This window comes from Cryptomeria japonica, chromosome 8 (assembly GCF_030272615.1).
Source record: "Cryptomeria japonica chromosome 8, Sugi_1.0, whole genome shotgun sequence".
Classification (NCBI taxonomy): Eukaryota; Viridiplantae; Streptophyta; class Pinopsida; order Cupressales; family Cupressaceae; genus Cryptomeria; species Cryptomeria japonica.
Genome location: NC_081412.1, coordinates 710170147 through 710196629, shown reverse-complemented (window position 1 = coordinate 710196629; position 26483 = coordinate 710170147). Strand labels below are relative to the sequence as shown.

Below are 26483 nucleotides of genomic sequence, written 5' to 3'. Positions count from 1 at the left end.
AGATGAAAATAAAAAATTAGGCCCGGTATTAATATAAGTAAATAGCCGTGTATTGAGATTTGCGCGACTGGGTTCTAACTCTTTTTGAAAAAAATCCTTTTTGGGTTTGAGAGCCCTCTTGCCAAGTTTGATCGATTCGCAGCGTTAAATTGATCTGGGTTTTCTCAGATCGCCGTAGATTTTGAATTTCTGCGTGTTTCGAGCTTTCTTCCGATTTTTCTGGTGTCGGATTACAGCTCGTAGGCTTACTTTCCGATGGGTTTCATTTCTTTTGCCGGTCGGGTGCTGTTCTCTTCCTTATTCATCTTCTCGGCTTGGCAGTTGTAAGTACTTCGATTTGTATTTTTTTTTTCTTTTAAGTAAGCTGTTTTTAGCCGTTATTTTTCGGTCTAAAAATAGATCTCGTGCTGTTTAGCTTGTTTTTGCAATGTTGTTTCCTAAGGGTTTAAATGTGTGTTTGGAATGGGGTTTTATTTTGTTGTTTAATAATGGTTCTTGGGTTGTGCTGGGCGTGATTTGTAAGTAAAAACAATGCAGATTTGATCATATAGGTTTGGTTGGGGCAGTTTGCTTTTACTTTGGCGTTTCTGAGCGCGCATTCCACGTGTATATGGCACTCTAGGCTTGTGTGTATTTAGGATTTTGGTAGCATTGTATGCGAATTTTCTTTTATTTTCATTTCAAGATGTGGAGCTTGAGGTGTATGGCTAATCGTTATTTTCTGCAGCCATAAACAGACTTTTACATGTGTACGATGGAATGATTTTTAATGGTTTTCTTGGGCTCAAATGAGGTTATTTTTGGGTCTAGTTCTCTTTTGTTGTTTTGTAAGACTGGATCTACTGATATGTGAATCAGGAAAATTTTTCGGTGCTCTATAAGAGTATATTTAGTTGTTTGAAGAATTATTTTTATGGGCGTTTCTTTTTATGAGTTACTACAGGCCCTATCAAAAGATGTTGTATATTTAGAAGATTGTTTCTGTATATTTATATGTATGCGAGGAATATGTATGTTAATATCAGATTTCAATGCTTTCTTCGCATGTTAGAAGATTGTTTCTATATTTGTGTAACAATGAGCCTGAACGGAGGTATGTCCAGCTTGTATGTGCTGTTGCAGGACCGAGCTAAGTGAAGCATTAGTGGCATTTGCCAACACCAGATATAATTGTTTTCTTCGTAAATCTTTTTTGAGGTAGGCTATTTTAAGAAGGTCCAAGGTAGGCGTGGTTGCTTTTGTGAGATTTGTAGCCTTTTTCCATCTGGAATGCTACTACAATCGTTACTAAACAGCCACTTGCGTGTTTGTTGCAAGTATGAGCTGCTTTGTTGTGGTGAGTGGAATTTGGATTAGTCACATTCTTAGGATTCCCTGTTTTTAACGACATCACAATTACTCTTGTGGCATATTTATCAAAGATTACTCCTTCAATCCGCCCTTAAGCTAAGGCTGCTTCTTCCGTGACGATGAACCTCCATATAGACTTTGCACCGTGACCACAAGCTATTACTGAAGTTGATTATTGCTAAAATCATTTAGATGAAGTTTTTCTGACAAATTTTGAATTGTAGAACATATCCACCATAGGCAGCAGCATGAGTAGCAATCAGAAATGAGCTTCTTGAAGAAAACAAAGGTGTAACTCTATTTGGCTTTACATTTTTGAGGATTGGAGCCATGTTAAATATATCTTTCGTTCAATTGTAGAGCACAAAATTTCCACGAGAAGTGGATGGAATACATTGCCTAGAATTTTACTAGCGCTGAGAAGGAATTTTGTTCGATAAGGGCAGGATTTAGAATCTTTTTTGCTGTATTTGGGATTATTCAATTTTTCTGTTAGGTTTCTGCCGAATGTGTATTGCTTTGATGTAAAAAGTTAAACAAAATTGTTCCCCATTATTCATTTGGAAACAGTAGAAAGGATATATCATAATTTTTCTTTGTTCAGATGGCATTTGAGTGATTGTATTGTTTTTCTTCAAATGCGTTAAGTTTGGCATTCTTATGTTTCATAGATGGCTTACTTTGCATTTTTGGATAATGTGCTAGAGCCTCTGTTAATGTGGTTCTGTAATCGTTTGTGCTATCAAAAGGGTCCATCTGTTGAAATTTGTGCTTTTCTAGACTCCAGGTTTAGAATTTCATTAGGTCAAAGTATGTTTTTGCTAACAATAAATACATTTTTGTGCTATCTGACAAGTTTCGTATAAGCTGTCGCATGAAAATTATGTGATATTTTCTGATTATGTGGCCTACCCTTTTTATTTAATAATTTATGCATTATTTGCTAGAAAGAGGGTTGCTGTTCAATCAAAGGAACCAATTGAACTGGTGTAAGAATATGTGCTTTTTTAGATCTTACATGGTCTTTCCTGGGTACTTCAGCATCATGTGCTAGAAGTAGGATAATCGTTCAGTTAAGGGAAAGAATTGAGCTGGTTTAAGTTGTGGGCCATTTAAGAGTTCATCTAATAGCTCAATTGTAAGTAGAATTGTAGAAAGAATGGAAATATTCTTAATCTATGGACATTGTCTATATGAATAATTTTAGCTCATACCCTTGTGATCTTTCTTAGCATTAGTTGAAGCCTTTTCCATACCATGTGATGGTTCATTCAATTAGAGTGCCCTGCCAATTTTGAATTATCCATTTTTGTTTTGACAAATGTTTGCAGCATGCTTTTCAAATTCTCATTTCAATTGATTTTTTTGTCTCCCAGTATAAGGTTTTTCCACATAAGCACATAAAGACTATATCAAATTTGGCTTCAAATGAGCTTTGTGAGTGTCATGTGCCTTCATCATGCCAGCAAAATGAGAGATTTTGACTTTTGATGTTCTAAGATTTCAAAATTCTGGCAATTTTGGTAGAAGTCCCTCTGATGTGAGAAGACCTGATGTCAGTTTGTTGAGTTTTTGTTATATTGTTGTTGTGCTTGGGCATCACCTGCTTTGTAGAAAGCCTTGCTTTCTGTTTGTTATTGTGCCAATTCATCTTGTAGACCATGACAAAGTAGCTGTTTAGCTTTTCTATTGTTTAAAGTTTTATCATCTGAAATCTTGAAATATTTGGAAGAAATTTTGTAAAGAACACTATATATTTTAGCCGTTGGATGAACTGGCTGCATGACAAGGGGAAGCATGATTAGTTCTATACATGTCTGAATTGGCTTTAATGATAGCATTATGTTCTTCAAAGAATTGGAAGATGTTTGACATCTTGTTTGTCTTGGATGTTCTTCATCACAAGCATCTCCTCCAAAAAAAAGTAGATGGCACATCTTGTTTGTGTGACTTGAGTAAATCCTTCCAGTCACATTGTTTAAAATCTTTAGATAGCCACTGAGACATCTTGGTTGCTCTAAAACATTAGCGCGCCTTTATTAACTTTACCAATTCCAGTATATTATCAAATTTGACATGTCTTTTCACACTGTCAGTGCGTGTACACAGCATTAAATATAGTTAAATATACTTGTAGACTTACCGAACTACTAATCCTGTCAATGCGTGAATTTGTTTGGTTTTTGAGTCTATGTACTGTATGATAGAATTTCTATAGGATAATGTAGAAGTTCAGATTGGAAAATAACACTTTCGTTTTTCTAAATCAATCAACTACCTTAAGGAAAAACATACATTGAAGTCGTAACAATAATACTAAAAGTAATTGTTTGTTCACTTGCCAATGACAACAAGATACCCTGGTCTCCTTTAAGTCTGCTTTATTTCTTATTGTGTATAGATATCTGATATTTGATTTTCTAACAAGGTTGCCCCTATTTTTGCATTCACTTGGCACTGTAATTCTTCTCATTTTTAAATTATCTTCACATAAAGTTGTGAGGGAAAATATGCATTGGTGTCCATTTGCCATGATAAAGAGCATGATATTAATAAGAAGTAAGTTGATTGACAGATTCAAACAAACAGGTTAACAATATCAGATAGGGACACGAGTTCCTTAATACAGAGAAATGCAAAAAAGTGTTGATCGATCCAAGAAACCTAGGAAGAAGCAGCAACACAATGAAAAAGAAAATAAAGTGAAATTTAGAAACTAGAAAGAAAATAAAAGAGATTTGGTGACATTGGCATGAAAACTACAACAGTAATTGATGGAAAATGAGTAATAACAGAAGACACTAGAGGTTAGATGCTGGAAAGGCAATGGAAAAGAAGGGGGACTGAGAGAAGACAAGAAAGTGACAGCCAAAGAAATATGTCTTCACCTAGATCAAAATAATATAAATTGATGAACCAAAGAAGTTCGCGAACACAATACCAGACTCTGAAAAAGAATCCTTATGAAGCAATAAGATATGATGCTGAAATGTAAAATCAGTTCAGGAAGTGAATAAACAGAAGATGATTTTTACCGACACACCCTTTTTTGTGTCAACCCAGCTGTTATGGAGAATGAGTCTAATTTCTACAAAGGCAGAAGACAAGAAAATAAGTGTTAGCAGGGGTCAGTTATTCAATTTGTCACTATCAAAGAAAAAGACAAACAAGGTTATTTAATGTCACTATCGCAGAAAAGGACACGCAACAAATACACTTACGATCCAACCATATTGTGTCACTATGTCACAGGGTTTGCCAAAGATTGCAGTTTTATTAAAACATATTTTTGAAAAGCACTTTTTATAAGGTTTTTGATATGTTTTTCTATAAATGAAAGCTCCTTGTTGGTTTTAACATAGTATCAGTTTGCAAGTATGGAAGAGGTTGCGTTTGAGTCTAATTTCCACAAAGGCAGAAGACAAGAAAATAAGTGTTAGCAGGGGTCAGTTATTCAATTTGTCACTATCAAAGAAAAAGACAAACAAGGTTATTTAATGTCACTATCGCAGAAAAGGTTGTACATATACATATAGTACTTGAAAAACTAGTTATAGTGCTTGAAAAACTAGTTTTGAAAAGATGTATGACAATATAATAGTATAAGAATTACATTTCAAATGAAACTATAGGAAATTTGAAATACTAAATCTAAATACCAAGATTTCTTCAATACTAATTATTTTGTTATATGGAGCCTAATCAGACTCGGAGGTTAAATTTTCCCTAGTTCTATCGGCACAGTTTCCACCTATATTTTTTGACGGGGGTTTGGGGGCACCACCCCCAAGTTGGGGTCAAGGGGCAGCTGGGTGTTATTTTCTATTGGCCCACGTCCAATTAGGGTTACTCCTTAAACCCCCAAAAAAGTCAATTTTTTTAAAATTTTAATTTTAAACATTGCATATACGTGGGGGTGACGGGAGACGCCTGGCAGTCTCCCCCATCCCTCGAGAGACGTCTGCACGTCTCTTGAAGGACGAGGAGATGCCTAGATGTCTCCCAAGGAGATGTGGAGACATTTCCATGTCTCCTTGGGAGGCACGGAGATGTGGAGACGTCTCCTTGTCTCCGGCGGTGCTTGGGTGGCGGTGGCGGGATGGTGGGTGATGTCGCATCCCCGTCCCCGTGGAACACTGATATATAGACGTCTTCGGGACATGGCCAAAAGGGGGGGGGGGCGCGTCCTTGTTGAACACTGATATATATATATGTGTGTGTGTGTGTGTGTTTGAAGGGATGTACCCGTAGCCAAGGAATTTTTTTTTTTGTACACATGAATCTGCACCCGTATCCGTACTTGTACCAGAATTGGTAACTTAGCTTTGATCATAATGATCTAGCAAGGGTTCAAACTTTTTGGTTACATCAACGATGCTACACAAGTTAAATATCAAACTATATCATAAATGTCTTTTTATACTAGTTTTTTATTAAAACTTCTAACATTTAATAAATTTAAAATTAATATTATTTTATTTTAAATTTTTTAATATTAACATTTAATAAATGAAAATGTATTAGTCTAACCATTTAATTTAGATTTTAAATTATTAATATATAAAATTTAACAGATTTAAACTAAAATATTTAAATTAAACAAATATAGTATTTTTTTAATTTTAAAATTTAGAAAAATTACTTAAGATCATTTTAAATTTATTATATTTTGTTTAAATTTAATATAATATTATTCTAGTGTTTTATAAAATTATACATTTTATAAATAAAATTTATTTTAGTATATTACTTATATTGTTTTCAAATCAAATTAAATAAGATGAATTTAATCATTTTTATTTCAATTTTTTTTGATCGATTAGGGCTTTTGACTAGAGTTTATAACCAGTGGGGTCACAGAGGGGGGGACCCCATCCCCGAGTACATCTTGATTACGAGGCATTAACACCTCTAATTTTTCAGCTCACCATCAATCTGTCCTCGTCTCTCCATGCATCTTATCTCTCCTATCTCCTTATACCTCCCTGCTCATGCATCACCCTTATCTCTCCGCTGCATCGAGCCTGCCACCATCTACCTTGTCTCTCCATACTCCGTGCGCCACTGGCAGTCAGCTCTAGTCTGTAGGGTCAAACCCGATGCACCAGCGTGGGTCTCCACCGTGGAACCATGCGCGCTGCACTGTCCACACACGCCAACCTTCCTCCGACTCCGTCATGCACACCTGGGCAGGAAGAGAAACCTGCAAGAGATTCGAACACGGGACACCACATCACCACGGTTTTGCAACTTACCTTGCACTGCGGGATTAACCTTTTTTTTCCAATTTTTTATTCATCTCGTGGTAACTTCACCCGAATTATATTGTTGCCAAATTCAAACTTGAACCTCGTTACATGTTAGTGTCATGATATGAGCAAAAGATAACTCTAATTAGATTGATTATTGTAAGATTGACACTGACGGGAAGGTGATGCAAGATGAAAGCTTTCCTAAACATTAATTTCTTTCCTTCCAATGTCATTGAGTGGGAAGGTGATGCCCTAGGTTGAAGACTCCCTATATAGGTTTGATGTATACTAAACTATACCTAAAGGGTCAACTAATAAATAATTCAAAGAACTTCAACAGTTGATGAAGTAATTAATATTGTGATTATGTCCATCATGTTGATATTATTCACTAATTCTAATCAATCATCTTATAACTTTTAACCAATTGTTTTTCTTAATGTAAAAGATTATCCCATCTGTATCGGAAATATATTTTTTGTTACATTCCAAACCTATAATGCTAAATGTTTAGTATGCAACAAAAAATATATTTCCAATACAGGTAGGATAATCAAGGTTAGTTTTGACTTCAAATATTTGCATGACATTATTCAGTAAAATAGAATTAAGAAATTGAACTTCAAGGGTATTCTTTTTCACCGAATTTAAATGGTGGCCATAGTTCAATTGCCTTTTGTTGTATGTTCAAATTCAAATTCAAACTCAAGTTCAAATTCTGGTATGTTTTGCAATGCTAAGGAAGGACATGCCACCAAACTTCTCTTCACAAGTTTTTAGTCTTCGGAGTAAATATATTAGTGGTTTCCAATGCTGTTATGACTCCCAGTAAATGTGGCTAAATTTACTGAGCTTGTTTAAAAGGGCATTGGATTGAATTGATTGGTGTGGATAAATCTATTGACGGATTTTAAAAAATGGTTGGATTGATTACTGTGATAAGTCTTTGTGGATGACTATGCCTCCCAGGGATGCATTCCTTGCTAAATATGATCCTGCCCCCTATAGTAGATGGTTCAGGGATTTGGGAATGGGTAGGAAATGTCCCAAGCGTGTCCCCTATTTTGTAATAAAATTGGAAATGTCCCTGGTATGGATAAATTTATTTTAGGGGATGGTTGGGTATGTTATGGGATGGCCAGAGGATGTCCAAACATTCACCATCTGGCACAGGGACGTACCTAGGCACATTTAAGTTTCTTAAAAAACCTTACAACCTTTCAAGGTCATTTTGGCTTATGACATGCACATTGAAGATTTACATAAAAATAGAAAATGGTGTTGTGCCATGAAGGCCTAAGGCCTTCATTTGGACTTTGTAATGGAGGCTCTGCCCCTCAACCCTGGCTTGTTTCATGATAGGGAATGTGATGGGGATGCTGCTCCTTAACTCCAGTGGGGGCGCTACCCCTAGACCCCTGTGATGGGTGCTGTTGCTCAACCCTGCTGGGGATTCTGGCCGCAAATCCCCTCTAAACTATAAGTTTAAACAAGTAATGGACCAATAATCAATTGCGATTACAAAATCTACAAAATACATATCCCCTGTTGCAGTTGAAGTTAAAGTCAAGGTTTATCTTGTTTCGTAGTTTAGACAACCTTCTCAGTATAAAAGGACTGCCACAGACAGAGTTGGCATGCCAGAGTCAATACTGCTAAATATGAGCTAAGTTACAGTTGGCAGGAATGACACTTTCATCAGTAAAAAATGTATCAAATTTCAATCATGCCCTGCACAGACAACTCATATAGCAATCTCATCTATTTACTTAATAGAGGTCAAACTGGAACATAACTGGTCATCTTTTTACTTAATCGCTCCTCTTTGTTAACAAGTTTAACAACAGAATATGCAGTCTTGAAGGCTTCAGGAAAACTAGAATAGTAAATAGTAAATACACACATGAATATACATACAGGCAGGCATTTCTTTATTAAGTCATGCTCAAATATAGATAAAGAACATCATAATTCCTATTTAATCACCCATGCTTACAAAGGTTCTATAGTGTCTATGATGAATGCATGATCAATTTTATCATATGATTGAAATTTCTTTATATTTTTTATTAGCCGACTTATGCTGTCCCCTAAAAAATGGACTTAAAATAACCTGTCCTGGAAATGTGTCCCCTTGTCCCCTGCCGTTCCTGTCGCAGAATTTTGGGGGAACATAGGACTTTATAATTTGGGAAGTTTGTTATTTTTGGTGGTGTTTTTGCCAATGATTAGTATTTGAGAAACAAGGAAAATGTGACCTGTTTAAAAGATGGAAAGTTGTGTTTCTTTCGAAAAAATAGTAATAAATGTGAAAATATTTTTTTGGATAAACATTGGCAAGAAATATCTTGCCATTTATTCTGGATTATTTTTTTTGCACTCTTGACAATTTATTTCTAGTAACCATATGAATGTCCTACAAAATGTTGGCACAATAGGTCTGCCTGATTGGTTTTGTTACATGACTGGCCTTATGACATTATGCAATGCAGTCAAAATTGATTTCAACATATTCGGCATTACTTTTTTCAAACAGTTTACTGTCTACATGGTTTTGTTACTAGTCTGCATGGCCGACATTTGTCTTTGGGTGCATTAATTTTGCTACTCTGCATTGTTCTCCTCTGAGCATTACTTTGATTGGTTGAATGAATTTTAAGTAATGTTAAGCATTTTACAGCAAAGTACGATCCATCCACAACTTGTTAAGATGTTTGTGCTTATGACAGTCTTTACGTGACAGCCTGAATGATTTAGCAGTTTTTACATGATAGCCAGAATGATTTAAGTAATTTAATCTGTTGTGCGGTGATCTGGTTTTATAATATTTAATCTTTTGTAGTTGATGTAATGCCTGTGCACTGTTAATTACCTGACAATTCTTTTCCCATATTGAAACATTCTTTACTATTAAATCACTTCTTCTAAATTTATGATTCTATGGCAACTCTGATATAGGATAAATGATCTTGGCGTTGATGGAGGATGGGTCACAAAATCTTTTGAACCTAAGGTTGTGTTATTTAAAAATCATCTCACAAACATCCTGGGTATTCAGATACCCGAAGTTGAGGTAAGCGAGCAAATGTTCATGTATTTTTTAATTATCTGTATTTTTCTTAACAAGCAATTATTTCAGTCTCTTTCCATGAAGTGATGTCAGTTCAGACCATACAAGTTACTGTCATAATCCTTTGATTTTCTTTTATCTTCGTATTTACAAGGAGTTGGGAAAGAAGCCTATGGCTGAGTATTTTTAATTAGGATGTCTTTGTGATCATTTGCTGGAATGTATACCTCACGGAGTGTGCTCAAGTCATGCTCTCTTTAATACAGTTTGATAATGAGAATGGAGTTGTGGGGATTTTGTCATTTTAATGTTTATAATCTTGTTTCATTGCATGCGCAGTTTAAGCATCTGTTGATGGCAGCTATTGGTGTGGAAGGTATTGGAGGCATTCTCTTCATCTTTGGCAGCAGTCTGGCGGCCTATGTGCTGGTTTGTCTTTCTTCTAGTTTGCCTTACCTAGATTCTGATTATGGATCAATTCCTGCAAAGTTTTTTCAGACATTGTACTAAGTGCGTTTTGCCTTCCTTGCAGCTCATTTACTTGGCAATTGTGACACCAATCTTGTTCGACTTCTACAACTATGACATGGCCTCATCTGAATATGTAACTGAGCTTATTCAGTTTTTGAAGGTATGTACTGTTGCTTTCATGTGGTTATGACAGTTAATTTCATGTATAATTCAAGTACAGTTTGTCTTTATGGGAGACAATTTGGATACGAGTTTTCTGTAATGAACTTACCTTTATTTTAAATTGTCATTTTTAATGTTTTTGCAAATCAGGCAGTGCATGCTTTGACATTTATAAATTATATCCTGAGCTAGTTTTGTACCGATCCTGTAGAAAAATAATTCCTTTGATAAGTTTGCTTTTGGGATTTTTCCTGATAGTGCTAGTTATGTTTGGCATCTGTGGGTCGCAAAGCTTATTTGTTGTTATCAGTTAACAATTTTTTTTAATGGAATATCATATGCTCTTTTGCATAAATATTACATGGCAACGACTGAACCAATGTATATAGGATTGCGGTAAACTTCTCTGCAAGGCAGTTTACTTTTAGTGAATCATTAGTTTTAGCAGACAAATAAAGTTACTCATTAGTTCTTATGTAATATATTTTCTAGAATACTGTCTTCTATTCTGCCAAGGAGGCATTGTAGGTGGAGTTTCTATGTCAAGTAATTTAACTTAATTGAAATAAACATGCATTGAGTTTTATTACAAAATTCTAGTTTATAGAAATGACAGCTTGGGGTGATAATTGGTTTATTTTTTCTCTTTCAAATTCTTTTCTAATTTAATCACTGAATTTTTCTAATATATGCCACATATAAATGCATTTGCTTAATTATTTAAATTCTTATTTTCCCTTTATTAAAAAATTGTGCAGAATTTGGCACTGATGGGAGCCCTGCTCTTCTTCCTTGGAATGAAGAACTCGTTTACAAAGAAACCCAAGAAAAAAGTAACAAAACCAAAGACAAATTAGATTAAGCTCACGCTTCAGGTGTTTCAATGTCAAGTAACCTTCAGCGGTGTTTCCATTTTCTACCAATTGTCAGGCAAATGTCTGAGATCACATTTTGCGCTTCATCATCTGGTTAAAGTGGTTTATTTATTGAGCAAGAATATTTTTAGCTTACTTTTTTGGAATCAGTTCTACGAAGTTGTAATAATAAGACATTTCCTGAATTTGTGGATTCAATTTGTCATATTGTTGGGATTTTTGAATAGTTTTATATGCCAACTGCAACCTCTTAGGCGTCATTTTTACAGTGTATGTTAGTTTTTACCTTTTGAAGTTTAAAATGTTTTATTCAATTAAATTGTGAGATTGCCTTCTTTCACTTGACAGTTTGTGCTTGTGACATTAGTGGAGAAGTGACATACAAAATTAAAGCTATTCTATGAAGATGTAATAATAATCCACCTCCTGAACTTGTCAATATGTCATATTAGAGCTTTAGATTTTTTAATAGTTTTACATGCAGCAATTGCATTACTGTAGGTGTCACTTTTACAAGGTATGTTAGTTTTCACTTTTTGAAAATTGTAATGTTCTATTCAATTAAATTGTGATATGCCTTCTTTTGCTACTGAATGTATGTGCTTGTGACATTAGTGGAGAAGTGACATACCAAATTACAGCTATTTGCTATTTTGACGAAGTTGTCATAGTACACTTGCTGAACTTGCGAACTTAATTTGTTATTCTAGAGTTTGAATGTTTGAGTAGTTTAATATGCAACCACCATCATGCAAGTGTCATTTTTACAGTATTGTTTTTTCACACTTTGAAATTTGTAACGTTTTATTCAATTAAATTGTATTTGCCCTAAACAGTATGTACTTGTGACATTGGTGGAGAGGAAAAATAAAGCTACTTTTTCGTATGCTTCTGAAAGTTATTTAATAAAATATCATTTTGCCAGTTAAATAGTTGTTGCCTGAAGAGACCAATTGGCTACCACAAATTAAATTTGTTTAATGCTCTCCGTAAATTTTTTTTTTGCTAGTATGCAAGTTAGAGGTTCTCAAGGTTAACAACAATTTTTAATTTTAACTAGTCTTAAGAAACAGCTTAAAGCACTTGTAACTTTTTCAAGTTGCCCTTGCTAGTTAAGTTACAGTTTTATAAATCGCCTTTGTTGTCTGGAAGCTATGATGTGCAGATTGGACACGAACTATTCATTAATATATATAACTTACGGAGTGATACAGATCCACTAAGTGTTATGTGCTTATGGCGAGTTAAGAATAAGGTTTATGATAAAAATGGTTAATTGAGGTTTGTTACTGTGGATATTACAGAGTTTATTGCCTAACGGCTACTGGTTTGCCTTCTGTTTTTATGTACTGTTTCAAGGAATCTGTCTGTCATGTTTATAAGAAGAATTATTTGAGGCTTGTTTCTGTACACAATTCCAAGCTTTTTTATTTATTGATATTCGGTTTGCCATCTGTTTTTATTTAGTCTGGATGAATATATGTATATTGGAATAATTTTTCTTGCAGAGCATCGAATTTGTTTGTCGTATCATTTTAAAGCAAAAATCTGCTTTTTTTGTATATTGCCCCCATTTTGGAAGCTGAATTGCATATCAGACATGTACTTAATTAAATGTACACGGACATGCTATTGCATGTCAGGCGTGTACCTGTTTATTTTGGGTTTCTTTGCGACACATATTAGGTCATCAAAATTAAATTAGATCATTATTATTTTAGTGTACTTTATAGTTGGTAAAATTTATGTTTGAATGCAAAATGAACTGTGAATCAATCTTTTAAAAAACTACAAGGTGTGAAGCAAGGACGAATCAAATATGTTTTGAATCATTATCTAATCATATTAGATGTGAAATGTATTAGCATAATTTAGAGGCTGATTTATATGGTATCAGTCAATATATGTTTTTTTGATTAAAGGTTTTTTCTTGAAAATTATTATTAATGGATGAAGCTTGATTTATCATTGAAAATGTACGTTACCGCCTCTGGGATGTGTATCTTAATGTGGCAGTTTTACAGAGTGTAACGCTTTTTTTACATTTAACATTCTACGTTTACGGGAAAATTTAAATGCATTACATATTACATTCATCTGATCTATATTTTCGGCAATATTTTGTTTGGATCACCTACGATATTAGCAGGTGGCATAGCCAAGTATGTAGAATTTAGGGTTTCAAGTTCCATTTCAGTGTAAACCCCTTCAAGTGAAGTAAGTCTTACAGCCCGATAGGGTTGTAACGACAACCATTAAAAAGAGAACACGCCTGTGTCGGATTATAGCATTTTTGTAAGGGTACATCTATTTCAGGGTCGTCGAGTTTATCGTCTTATTTGCGACTACTTTTGGAATTTAAATCATTACCACAGCAAGGTCTTCAACATACCGCTACATCACAGTACCATACAGTCAACGGTACTATATAATGGATGTAGGAATTATGGATTATTCATTCCTTATCTATTTCCCCAGTTTCATTCATTACCGTTCATAGAACAAAGTAGTTGCGGAGACCATTAATTTTGCTATTTATAGAACAGAATAGATGCGGAGACCACTAATTTTGTTCTTTGGACATTTTTCTATGTACCATATCAAAACCCATACGCATAATAAATGCTGTTTGCAAGATAAGATAGAAAGTAGATAGCATGCCATTATGCAAAAAACTACTGTCTACATGGTGTATGTTGCACGTTGGATGCTCTTTGCGTGAAACAAAGTGTAACGAAGGATTCGGTGAGTGATACAGGTTAAACAAACCATTTTAACAATGAAGTATGTGCAAAAATATAATTTACAGTCATCTTTATCAGATACATTCTTTTAATACGGTAGGCACCTGACTTTTTCCTAATTTGTCAATGACGAATGCTTCATCCTTAGAGTGGCCTCCTGTTGCAGTAGCTCTTGTAGTTGGAGGCATCAGTAAAACATCGAGGGACTTATCTCACCAAACATAGTGGCAATTTCTTTGGTGCCTTGAATCAAAGTCAATCAGCAAACAACATATGATCAAGGGAAGAAGAGGCAGGGAATTGTTTTAAATCGCAGCCAAACCATTAAGGATAGTATATGCGTGCGAAAAGAAGAGTGAGACCTCCATGACCCTTTTTGTCATGTCAATGTTGTCATGATATTTTGGAAGCCGGAATTAAGCTGACGATGACGGTGCAACAACAAATGCATGATGCCTTTTAATCCATAGGGTAAGCGTCTATCCAACAATCAGAATGCACCAGAATGCACCTTTGACAATTTTTAATCATATTTATTAGTTAATTTGATTTTAATGAAAATCAGAACACAACTTTTTTGAATATTTAATTTTGGCAAATAAGATTATAAGTGTTCTGATTGCTGGATATACAATAGGATCTATAGATGTGGGTTGGACATTATTTCCTTAAAATTATTTTTGGGAACAATTTCCAACTTGGCTGTACTCTTGGTTGCGTGCCACATTCTTTGCACCCATGTGCAAACATTTGTTATCTAATTAGTTGGAATCATTGCTCTTTGTTAACTACTAAAGAAAGTGGTATATAAAAAAGCTCGAGGAAAGTTGTTGAATGGCAAGGGCCAAGTTAATCTAGGTCAACCTTGTTTAGATCAATTTTTGCTCTTTGTTAACCTCTAAAAATAGTGGGATATAAAAATGTTTGAGGAAAGTTGTTGAATCGCAAGGGCCAATAATCTAGGTCAACCTTGTTTAGATCAATTTTATGGTCCTCTCAAAGATTGATAGATGATAAGCAAGTATGCAATTGAAAATATATAGGAAATAGCGATGGAGCAAAATTTAACACCATATGGAGTGAAACTTTAACACAAAAGTGTCACGTCATTATATAATTGCATTGGAAGGTATGTAGACCTAAAATGCCTATACAAATTTTACTATTACAAAGTATATCAATGTGGATAGTGACTTACAAGTCTTTCAGTAGTCTCTCTCAAGCCTTATCTGAGACCCTCTTTGAAGTTATAAGATTGATTCCTTATTTATTTGTTAAATTAGTAACCAAATTTAGTTATCTTTAGTTGTGGATAGTTGATATATCCTTTAATAGAAGAGCCAATTCGAAGTTATAAGATTGACTCTTTATTTCTTATTTATTTACCAAATTAGTAACCAACTTTTCTTATCTTTAGTCGTGGATAGTGGATAAATCCTTTAATTAATAGAAGAGCCAATTCCTTGGCTTCCTCAATAATATCTTCCAATCTCGACGATGAAATATTATTAGAACTATTGCATTGATCATTATGTAGTTATCACACTTTCAACTATTAACTTACTACATCCTTTAGCCATGGATTTTTGGATTTTAATTAATAGAAGAGCCAATTCCTTGGCTTCCTCAATAATATCTTCCAATCTTGACGATGAAATATTATTAGAACTATTGCATTGATCATTATGTAGTTATCACACTTTCAACTATTAACTTACTACATCCTTCAGCCATGGATTTTTGGATTTCAAATAGCATTATCGTCGTGTAAGCTTAATCATTGTATCATTGGCAATATGCATAAAGAATGTAAGCTTTAGCTAGAACAATTCATCTCAAAGCATATGCTCATTTCTAGTGAAACTTACACGTCCTTTGTTCATTTCTAGTGATACTTACATGTCCCTTGTTCATTTCTAGCGATACTTACATGTCCTTTGCTCCATCTTGTGCTAATTTTGCACCTTCAAAATTATTATAAAATTTGAAGCCCTTTTGAATATTATGTCTATACGTGATAATGGTTTTCATAATTCATTAATTATCAAATTTTGTAAGATATTTTTGATTATATATTGAAAAATGATGTTTCTTAACATCACAAATTTTGTTGTGTTTATTTTTTTATTATAGATTAAATCTCTTTATACGGACATTCTTTACAGTGCACTTATGTCAATTAGGTCAACGAAGTCAACAATTCAAAAGTTCACGGCTAAGCCATGTACACATCTTCTTAGATGTGTTTAAAAATAAATATGGTTCAAGAAATGGCAATCTTCAAGCTTTGTTTTATATCATAGTTTTGTGGTTGGCTCTCAGAAAGCATGGTGAACTCCATTTATAATCACGATAAAGAGCACTCAAAAAAGATGTAACATTGATTCTAGCCAGTGTTAGTTCTCACTTGTGAATCTTTTATTGTCTAGTTTGATGTTTTAGTGTATGCGGCATTTTTTAGCTTTTCATAACATGGTATTACTTTAACTTAAAAAGGGGTAAAATTTTATTCAAGAACAAGAAAGATACAAAGAAGAACAAGTTGCCCCACAAGGAGCTTAATGAGCCTTGTCACTGTCCATTAAACAATCTAACATAGTAGCCATCGCAGGAGGCAAATGCTACTTATCATCAATATTCCAGGCATACACTTGATCAAAATCCCATTTGGCCAAACAATCAACAACCCCATTCCACTCCCTAGGAATATGCATAAAAACAATAGAATCGAAAGAGCCACAAAACCAAAGAATCTGTTTAATAATCAACTGTAATTGCCAGCCAACACCATCCAACTGTTGTCTGTTAAGCAAAGTGACCGCCACTTGAGAATCAGACTCACAAATGTTTTGTCTCCAACCAAGAGCAGAGTTGGGTTCAACAACATACAAGATGGCCATAGCCTCCATAAGATTATTCATGTAGAGGCCTTTATAAACCAAAAAAAAAAAAATGGACGTCCCTAGAACTATCGCGATCAACCCCACCAATAACAACATGACCAGGATTCCCACGTGAAGAACAATTGGTGTTAATTTTGAAAACTCCATATGGCGGAGGAGTCCAATGACCCTCCCTATTGATTCTCCGCAGAGGGTGTCTACATTGATTCCTCATAACCTGACCAACAACTGGTGGCACACCTCCGTGATGGGGAAGAGTAAGGTGAGTACAAATAGCAAGCTCCATAGGGTCCACACCTTCAGAAAAGTCACACTTCGCAAGAACAATCTCTCGAAGAGAATGAATAATTTATAACATGGTATTATTGGCTTGCATATTTGTAATGGAAAAATTTGCATATTCATGTCAATTCACATTTAGCTTTGTAGAAATTTTGGAAGAATGGTTTGTACACTTATATATATATATATTAATGTAGACATTTGTAAAATTTTTAGCTCATTTAATTTTATTTTTTATCTATCCTTGAATACACTTATGCATTTGAACTTTTTCAATCCATTTTTATACATTTTCACACACTTTATATTTATTGTATCTTTTATGGAACATATTTTTGGAATACAAAAATATTGAAAATAAATACATTCATTGGATTTTGATGATTGAAAGATAGCTCTTTGTTGCTTTGATCAATTTTTAAACCCTAACTTAGAATCAAAATTTCTTGTGTTGGACGTAGAATAACAAAATTTGAACTAGATTGCTCTCAAAATCAAGTAGAATTGTTCATATAATTTGAACTTAATGCTTATATTTTTTGTTCTTACAATCAATTTTTAAATCTTGGTCAAAATTTATCCATCTACTGTCTATTGTTGAATTTAATGCTTTTTTCTTCGATCATTTATTTAATTGCAGAGTATTTTTCTAGAAGATGCCCTACAAGAATGTGTCCCCAAGCAATTTGGCAAACCTCTAAGGAATTTTTAAATATTGCTAATCATCAAAGTATAGTAGATAATAACGAATCTAACAAATTAAGAAATACGAGTGTAAATTGTAACAAGTCAAGTTTGTGGCTAGAGATAAGGTCCACATTTACAAAAGTGACCTAATCTCATAGGTTTGATCCTACACATAATTAGTAGATTGTTATAGACTTGAGGCAAAATACAAACACAAATATATCTTATAATCTTTTATCAAGATTCAGTTGTGTAGTTATTGAGTTAAACTCATTGATATATTTTTTGTGAATTATTAATGAAATATGAGCAATGATTTTGACTAAAAAATGATGTACTTGAATCTTTTAAAAAACATAATTTCGACATATTGTAAAAAATAGCTTTTAATTGCCCCTCTAAGACATTTAGATTATTATGCCACATTAGCTTAAACCTTTGTTGTTTTCAAATCTAATTACACTATCATATTAATTTCTCAATTGAACATTTATTGTTCATTTGTCACTCCCACAACTCTCATTATTTAATCTAGGTCAATTTGTGTTGAGTTGTAAGCATTTAATTTGATTAACAAGATTATACTTGGGGAAACTTTTTTTTTCCTTTACAATTTGGTGAACTTACCCATGCTTACATATCTAAGGGGTTGACCTTATGGTTACACCTTCACCAATTTTTAGGGTATTTCATATTTGATATCATTGTAGCTCTATTATCATATTTCGTAATGTTTTGATTGCTTTATGCTTATTATTCCTTATTTAAGGTTTTAATTCTATATAACATTCAATAGGTGTTTTGACACATTCAACAATATGTTGGGAAAAGTTATAAGAGAACCTAATGACTTTAAAAGGCAACCAACCTCCAAAAAGAGGTAAATCCACCCTATGCTTTATATTTCCAAGTTGTGGAAATGCAAGATAACTCAATTTTCTATGTAGCTATCCCTTTTTAGTTAGCTTGTGGTGATAAAATCTTCATGCTTAAGTAGCTCACTTTAAATTCATTAGCCAGACAATTTGTTATTTTTTTAAATGATAAATATTTAAGATTTTCATACAACAAAGAATGAATTTTATATTCGCAATGTTTAGATTTGTATTAAAATGATAAATTCAATTTTATCATAACCCCAAATTTGATCCACTGATAAACTTCACCTCAAAATAGTTTTAGATTAACTTTAGACAAATTCAATCAAGGTGATTGCTATTCTTTTAAATATTGTAGTATTAATATTTTTGAATAGTACAAATATTATGAATCTTAAACCTATGCCTCTTAGTGATAGATATGTAGGTTCTTATGTATATTTTTAAAATTTGAATTTAATTTTTTTTGTTTAATCAGAATAAAAGACAAAATGAATTAGGGTTTAAAGAAAACAAAATGAAATGAATTTGTTGTATGATGAAGTGAATTCTTAATTCAATGAAGGTATATAAATTATTATAAACTAAATTTGTTTGATCATTAGTTTACACAATCAACAACACAAAGTAGTGTAAATGTGTAAGGAGTTTGGAAAATAGAAAAAACATAAAATTATTTATTTTACATGCAAATTTTACACATCACATTTCATAGTTTATTAATGTGTAATATTTATCATTGAGTATTCCTTGAATTCGATCCTTAATCAAAATTTAAAATTGTAACATTAGAACATCAATTAATTGGAAAACTTATAATTCTAATAATACTTGACTTACTACTCTACTTTTCTATTTAGCTTCCTCTAACAGGTTTCCAAACTTTTTCAAACTTTTTGAATTTCCTATAAACATCTACTTGGACATTGAAACTCAAATGCTTCATTAGATCCAATGGCTTGGATTCAAATATCCATGGGTCCAAAATTTTCATTTATAAACTAATGTCTTAAGATTTATTCCAAAGCTCAAAAAGAGAATAGTCAAATAATAATGGTTATATAAAGAGCGTTGCAATTATAATATTGCAAGACTCATGGTACCATATCTTTTTTTGTGCATCTCCATCCTTTTCTTGCCTATCTTTTCTTTTATTGAAGAAAGCAAACTAAAAATTACTAGACTACATGTAGATGTTCTTGTAACATATCAATAGTTGCCTTTACTACACTTCGAGTACGAGCATGAGAAAATAAGAAATTAACCGTATTGAGAAAAGTAGTTTTTGTAAATTACTTTGGGATCTTTCTCATTTTTCCTAGTATTATTTAAATATGTTAAAATTTACTCTAATTATCATAAGATCTAATTGGGAATGCTAAGTATGAATGTTCCATGTGCCATCTCTCTTTGGTATAATGACTATCAATCTACCACATAGAGAAGAGTTGGGTCTAATATTGTCTTGTTCAATTAGCTCTTGAATTTGTTGCTAAACTTCATCATTCTCCCAAAATTAAATCTGATATAGGTGGATAATTAGAAGAGTTAATTTGAGAACCAAATTGACATAGTGTTTTATTGTGTAGTGTGTGGGAAGGCTGTTTCACTCCTCAAAGATGTCTCTCTAGTATTGTAGTACCTTGTCGAGTTGTTATTATTGCAATGGTGTTTATGCAATTTATATTCTACCAATGTATTCTTTCTTGTGTAGCTACTTCTAAGATACCCATGAGAAGCATAAAATTAGGTGTACGATGTTAGGTCCCAAAACTGCTACTCCACTTCCTGTAACTAAATTGCACTCACAAGGCCAAATATGTTTTAATTTAGGTGAAATTATATCATCAATAGAACAAGGAAAGTTGAAGGTCAACCCTATGAGTTGGTATTCATTTGTTGCTCTTTAAGCTTGGCTTAGACTCATTAGGGTGTTCTTGATGGTATACCTTAATAGGTATTACATTCAAATGAAATGAAAAACCAAACCAATTTATAGCCAAACCTAACATATTGACAGGGCCCAAACATTATCACTGAAGCACGTATAAATAGCTATCTCAAAACCCCTATATAATTGATAAAACTGTGCAATCACGATACATGCAAAGCAAATTCATTCAAATATCTCACTTGAAGATCAATAAATAGTTATATTATAAGATCATGAATGCACAAATCTACTACTCTTACACTACTAACTTATTCTCTAGATTGAATACACTACTAACTTATTCTCTAGGTTGAATAATATGAGATTGGTATGTGGTTCTAGGTCACTAGAACAGAATCATAGTTTAAGAAAGAGAAAAAACTAAAAATAAAATAAAATTGAGCTATCTATTTGCATAGAACAACGATCATGATGTATAATTTAAAACACTTTTTTAAGTAATAAATTCATATTATTGCTCTGAGATGTCACTCCGGTTTGCTCTGCGAACTAGGGCTTTTGCGAATGGGCAATCTCGTGGCGGATATCCTCCCGGACGGGGAGCTCTCAGCTGGGCCTCTGTGGTGAAGGGTGATTATAATCGTGTGGAGCCGCAACGAAGTGGGTTTGGCAGTTTTGGGGCGCTGCGAAACCATAAGGGTTTTGTTGTTAATGATGAGGGCGGTGTCTCTGACCGACGGGGTTTGGGGTTTTCCTGTTCTCGGCGGTGCTCAACATTTGTGCAGTCGAAGGGGAGAGGTGACGGGTAGAATGGGTCAAGGGGATCCTCATCAAATACGATGCGGTGAGTCTGAAGGTCTGAGAAAGTTCCGCTGCAACTGCTTTGGTCCCTACGACAAAGGGCACTGGCTACGCAGCGGACAAAATGGCCCGCCCCATGCCATGCCTTCTCCATGCCCCTATGTCATGTGTACGGTTTGATTGGACGTGGTGGCTCTTTCTTTCATGCACATCACATCAGTACCTTCAGTCCGTTCAACATCTCTTTCCCCCTAAAACAAATTAAATGCTTTGTTTTTGTTGTTTTGGAATTTTTTTAACTTGTATCTTTTACAATAAAATTATTTATTTACTTTAAAAAAAAATTATTTTAATTTATTTTTAATAAACTAAAGATGTTAAAAAATTTAAATATAAATTTATTATTTTTTTGAAATAATAAAATTATTTTAACTTGTCATAAATTTATTTTAACTTGTAGTAACTTATTATCTTACATTAGGTTAGGGTTAGGATTTACATTATGGTTGAGGTTAGGCTTAGAGGATTGGGGTTAGGGTTAGTTTTATGATTAAGCTTAGGATTTAGGGTTATGGTTAGGATTATGGCTAGGGTTAGTGTCTACGTCTTGGTTAGGGTTAGGGTTAGGAATTAATATGAAGAAGTATTAATCCATTATAGATTTTTATTTTCAATAATTTATTTTCTAACATGATTATGTAGTTATCAATTATATTTCTACTATTTTAGGATCTCCAAAGATTAATAAGATTCATTCCAAACCTTAAAGGAATCTTCCTCATTAATAAAAATTAATTAATAAAGAATATAATCTTTATTAAAAAAAAATAGTAAAGAATAATATTAAAAAAGGATAAAAAACGTGTATTTGTATTGTATTCATAATCTTTTCAATAAAAATTATAATGATAAAGAATAATAAAAAAATGATAACAATCATTTTTAAATTATAATAATTTTTTATAATTTTAATTATTATACTTTTATATTTAATATATTTCAAGATAATAAGTTACCACAAATTAAAATAAATTTATGACAAGTTAAAATAATTTTTAAATTTAAAAAAAAATTAACAACATTGTTATAATTTAATATTTAATATATTTTAAGATAATAAATTACGACAAGTTAAAATAATTTTATTATTTCAAAAAAATTAGAAATTTATATTTAATTTTTTTTTTATCATTAATTCATTGAAAACAAATTAAAGTAATTTTTTTTTTTAATTTCAACCCTAAAAAAAATCTCTTAAACATAATTTTTTATTTATTAAATAATTTTATGATTTATATCTTTTAAAATATTCTAATTTTTTTTATACATATCTTTAAATTATTTGTATTATATGATTACTTACATTATTACACCGAAGGTGTCTCTTATATGAGATGCACCTACTGACTTTTGAAATCAATGGCTCAAATTTTATAACAACCAATGCAAGACGATTGGGAAAATTTTATCCGTTGATTTTTTTTTCAAGCAAAAGGTGTACGTAAGCAGTTCGATTTTGGATAGGGCTGTGCTTTGGACTCACTCTGACGTGTTGTTTAGCTCGGCCTCAGTCCCTCCCACGATGTCGTCGCCTGAATATTGTTGTTGCTTTTCAATTAAGAAAGTATATCAGTAACTACTTTCTAAATTTTGTTGTTGCTTTTCACTATCTGCAAACATCGAATATGGAAATTTTTAGTATCACTGTCGACGGTTTTGTTGCATCAATGCACTAGAAACTAAAGGATCGTTTAATACCTTGCAATTGTGTCTTTTGACACATCTCACTACATTCTCCAAGAAATCGGATCCATACTCGATGGAAGAAGTTACTCCGACCGAAAGAGTAGTAATGTCTTCTCCAGATATGCCCTCTTCTGGCTGCAATGAAATCATTTATGAGAGGTGAAGCATTACATGACATAGAGTTGAAAGAAAGTGGGTGAACATACCTTGTCAATGAGAATGGCGTCCAAACAAGTCTCTATGAAGGAGATTGCTTCGTCAAGATGCCTCACATCTTCCATTGGAGCAAGCCTAATGACATTTGAGCATCAGGAACATTTGTTACCCATTCTATATTTAAAATATAAAACTACACTTGGCAAGTTTGAATAGAGCGCAGTATGGCCAGAGAGTTTCTCTCTCTTGTGAAGCTCAGTAATGGTGAGGATCGTCGCTTTACAGAGGAGATGGGATTCAAAATCTGTCTAAAAAATAATGTATGATGGTGACACATTCGCAAAACAAAGGACGATGGTGGATTAGATTGTTGCTTCGTATACAAGCCTTTAAGAATTGCTCGTACCATAAGCATACAACCACTTGCAAATTATTTAGCAAGATTTTTACCCATATCATCGCTTTAATGTACTATTCAAATCTCTGACAACTTTTTTTTTGTGATAGAGAACTAATTATTTTGTGATTTTTTTTGTTTTCGATTATTAGTTTTAATCACTTTGAAATATTGAAAGGAATGTGAGAAATAATTCGCAAACCTATGTTTCTAATTTAATTAAAAAAAATTGACTTTTAATTTACTTTATCATCATGGCCTTAATGGGAGCTAAAAATATATTTCATGTTTTATGTAATATAATTATTAAATATATTTTTTACTAAATTTTATATTTTTAAATGTTAGATATATTATATATTTAATATTTTAAAAAATAAAATATAATGTATAATAATAATAAATGTAATTTTATTATAAATTTTATATATTAAAAATACAATTAAATATTTTTTTTTATCAAAAAACTAAGAAATTAAATAAAAACATATTATAATATATAAATAATAGATTTAATATTTATTAAAAAATATATATATTATATGGTATATAGTTTTTTATATTCATTATTCACTATGACTAGAAGTGAGTCATTTAATGGAATATCTTTTTGTTAAACTATGTTCATTTTTTTCCTCAACGCATCATTGACAACTTGCTACAATATGTGTACAATATGGCACACAAATTTTTATGAATGGTGTGTAACACAAACCAATGAATGGTCGTCATTGTAGAGGCCATCATGTCTCCATCCAATGGCCATGCTTTGCCTCTTTTTTTTAATCTGACAATCACAAACGAGACACTATCCACGATCGAGTAAATGAAATATGTAAGGAAACCCATTGACAATATTTTGGGTTGATTTAATAATATTAATTTTTCTTTAATCATTTATTTTAATATTTGTTATATTGTAATATATAATATATAAGTGGTTAATTTTAATATATATTATATGAAATTTTTAATAATATTAATAATAATTATTATGTATATATAAATTGAATTAAATCAATCATAAAATTATGAATTGATTTTTTATCTTTAAGTCGATAGGCTTTTAGTGGGCGAAAGCGGCCGGAAAATTGCAAGACATTCCGGCGGCCGCCGGAATGTCTTGCCGTCGGCATTCTCCCTCCGGTGCGTGGGTGTTTGTCACAACCCTCCTTTATCACCTTTTTGATTTGAATACAAAACTCTATTATATTTCCTTGGATAAACTATTGAATGAATATTGTAAGGGAATAAAAATAATAAACCACACACACACATGGAAAATGCATATATATTTTAATTAGTTATTTAATTTCCCTCACCCAAATTAAGGCACATGTTGTAGGAGGAATAAGAAGCTTCTAGAGGCTTCTCCACCACCCTTGCATGTAACTCCTCCCACTAAGCCTAATCAATTTGCATGGAGACCAAATTGGGAGAGAATCTCTTCTTTTCAATTAAAAATTAGGTAGTGGTAAATTGAAATTTCTTTTATAAAAGAGGTACAAGTTTCAAAATAAGTGTTGGCTATTCCATAAGAAATTCTGCAAGTTAAATTCTCCTTTGTAGTCAATTTTCATTTTCAGCTAAGATTTCGTTGGGAGGACTTCTCTTCAATTTGGAGGATCAAGGAAGACTCTACACCATTTTGCAAGCACCCAGGTTCCTTCAAGCTTAGTTTTGTGCATCTTATTCTTGTCGTAGATTAGATTAGATTAAATTATTTTATGAGAATGAAATTCATTTGTGTTTGATAAGAAATTAGTTTTCAGATTTTGATAAGAAGTAGATTAAAATGTTTGATAAAAAGTAGATTAAATTTGATTCATTGTTTCAGATTCTTGATAAAAAAAAAAAATTTAGTGGAGTAAAATGTTTGATAAAAAGTAGATTAAATTGTTGATTCATTGTTTCAGATTCTTGATAAAAATTAGTTTAGATTTTGATAAGAAGTAGATTAAATTATTGATGAGGATGAGATTCATTTGTTTTAAATTCTTGATAAGAAATTAGTTTCAGTTTTGGAAGAAGTAGAATAGAGTCATTTGATGGAAATTAGATTATTGTTTTCAGATTATTTTGATAAAAATTAGATCCATTCATTTCAAAATTTTGATAAGAATTAGACTCATCCAGATTAAATCATTGGAATATCTTATTAAGTTTTAGATTTGAATCTTTCTCTGGTTATTTGATTTAAAAGTCTGAAATGTATTCTTTTTTTTCTGGATATTGATTTAAAGTCCAAAATGTATACTTGAAAGGATCTTGCTGTAATCAATCTCTCTAAGATTTCTCATCTTCTGGTTTTCTAAATCCTCTGTAAAATACATTTAACATTTCCCCTTTGTGAAAGATTTTCCCTGTGCATATAAACAAACAATTTTCTCTTTCTCTGTGAACAGATCTCCCTGTGTGTACAAACAAATTTACTTCTTTCTCTGTGAATGAATCTCCCTGTGTGAAAAAACAAAAGGAATGAAAGAAAAAGAAATAAACTATCTCTTTATCTGTGAATGAATCTCCCTGTGTAGAAAACAAAAGAAATGGAAAAAAGAGAAGAAGAACCTCTCTGGTTACTGCTTCATTTTGTCCTTGAAATTAATCTACAACATTGTTATTCACCTGTTATCTACCCTGCTCTGAGTAATCTTCAATAATTTAATTTTTTTTTTTTCAATACTCCTGTATAAGAAAAATGATAATAATAATATTATAACATATATATATATAGATATAGATATAGATATAGATATAGATATAGATATAGATATAGATATAGATATAGATATAGATATAGATATATATATAGATA

At 32.4% G+C, this 26483-nt stretch overlaps 1 protein-coding gene across 1 annotated transcript; it reads left to right on the top strand.

Annotated features, from left to right (window-relative positions):
• The first annotated feature begins 42 nt into the window (after positions 1–42).
• On the top strand, positions 43–11440 carry LOC131071284 (uncharacterized). The gene is made up of 5 exons (XM_058007068.2): positions 43–323; positions 9561–9675; positions 10012–10101; positions 10205–10303; positions 11064–11440. The coding sequence occupies exons 1-5, from the start codon at positions 256–258 to the stop codon at positions 11160–11162; spliced, it is 471 nt and encodes a 156-aa protein (XP_057863051.1). The 5' UTR covers positions 43–255; the 3' UTR covers positions 11163–11440.
• Positions 11441–26483: the final 15043 nt, after the last annotated feature.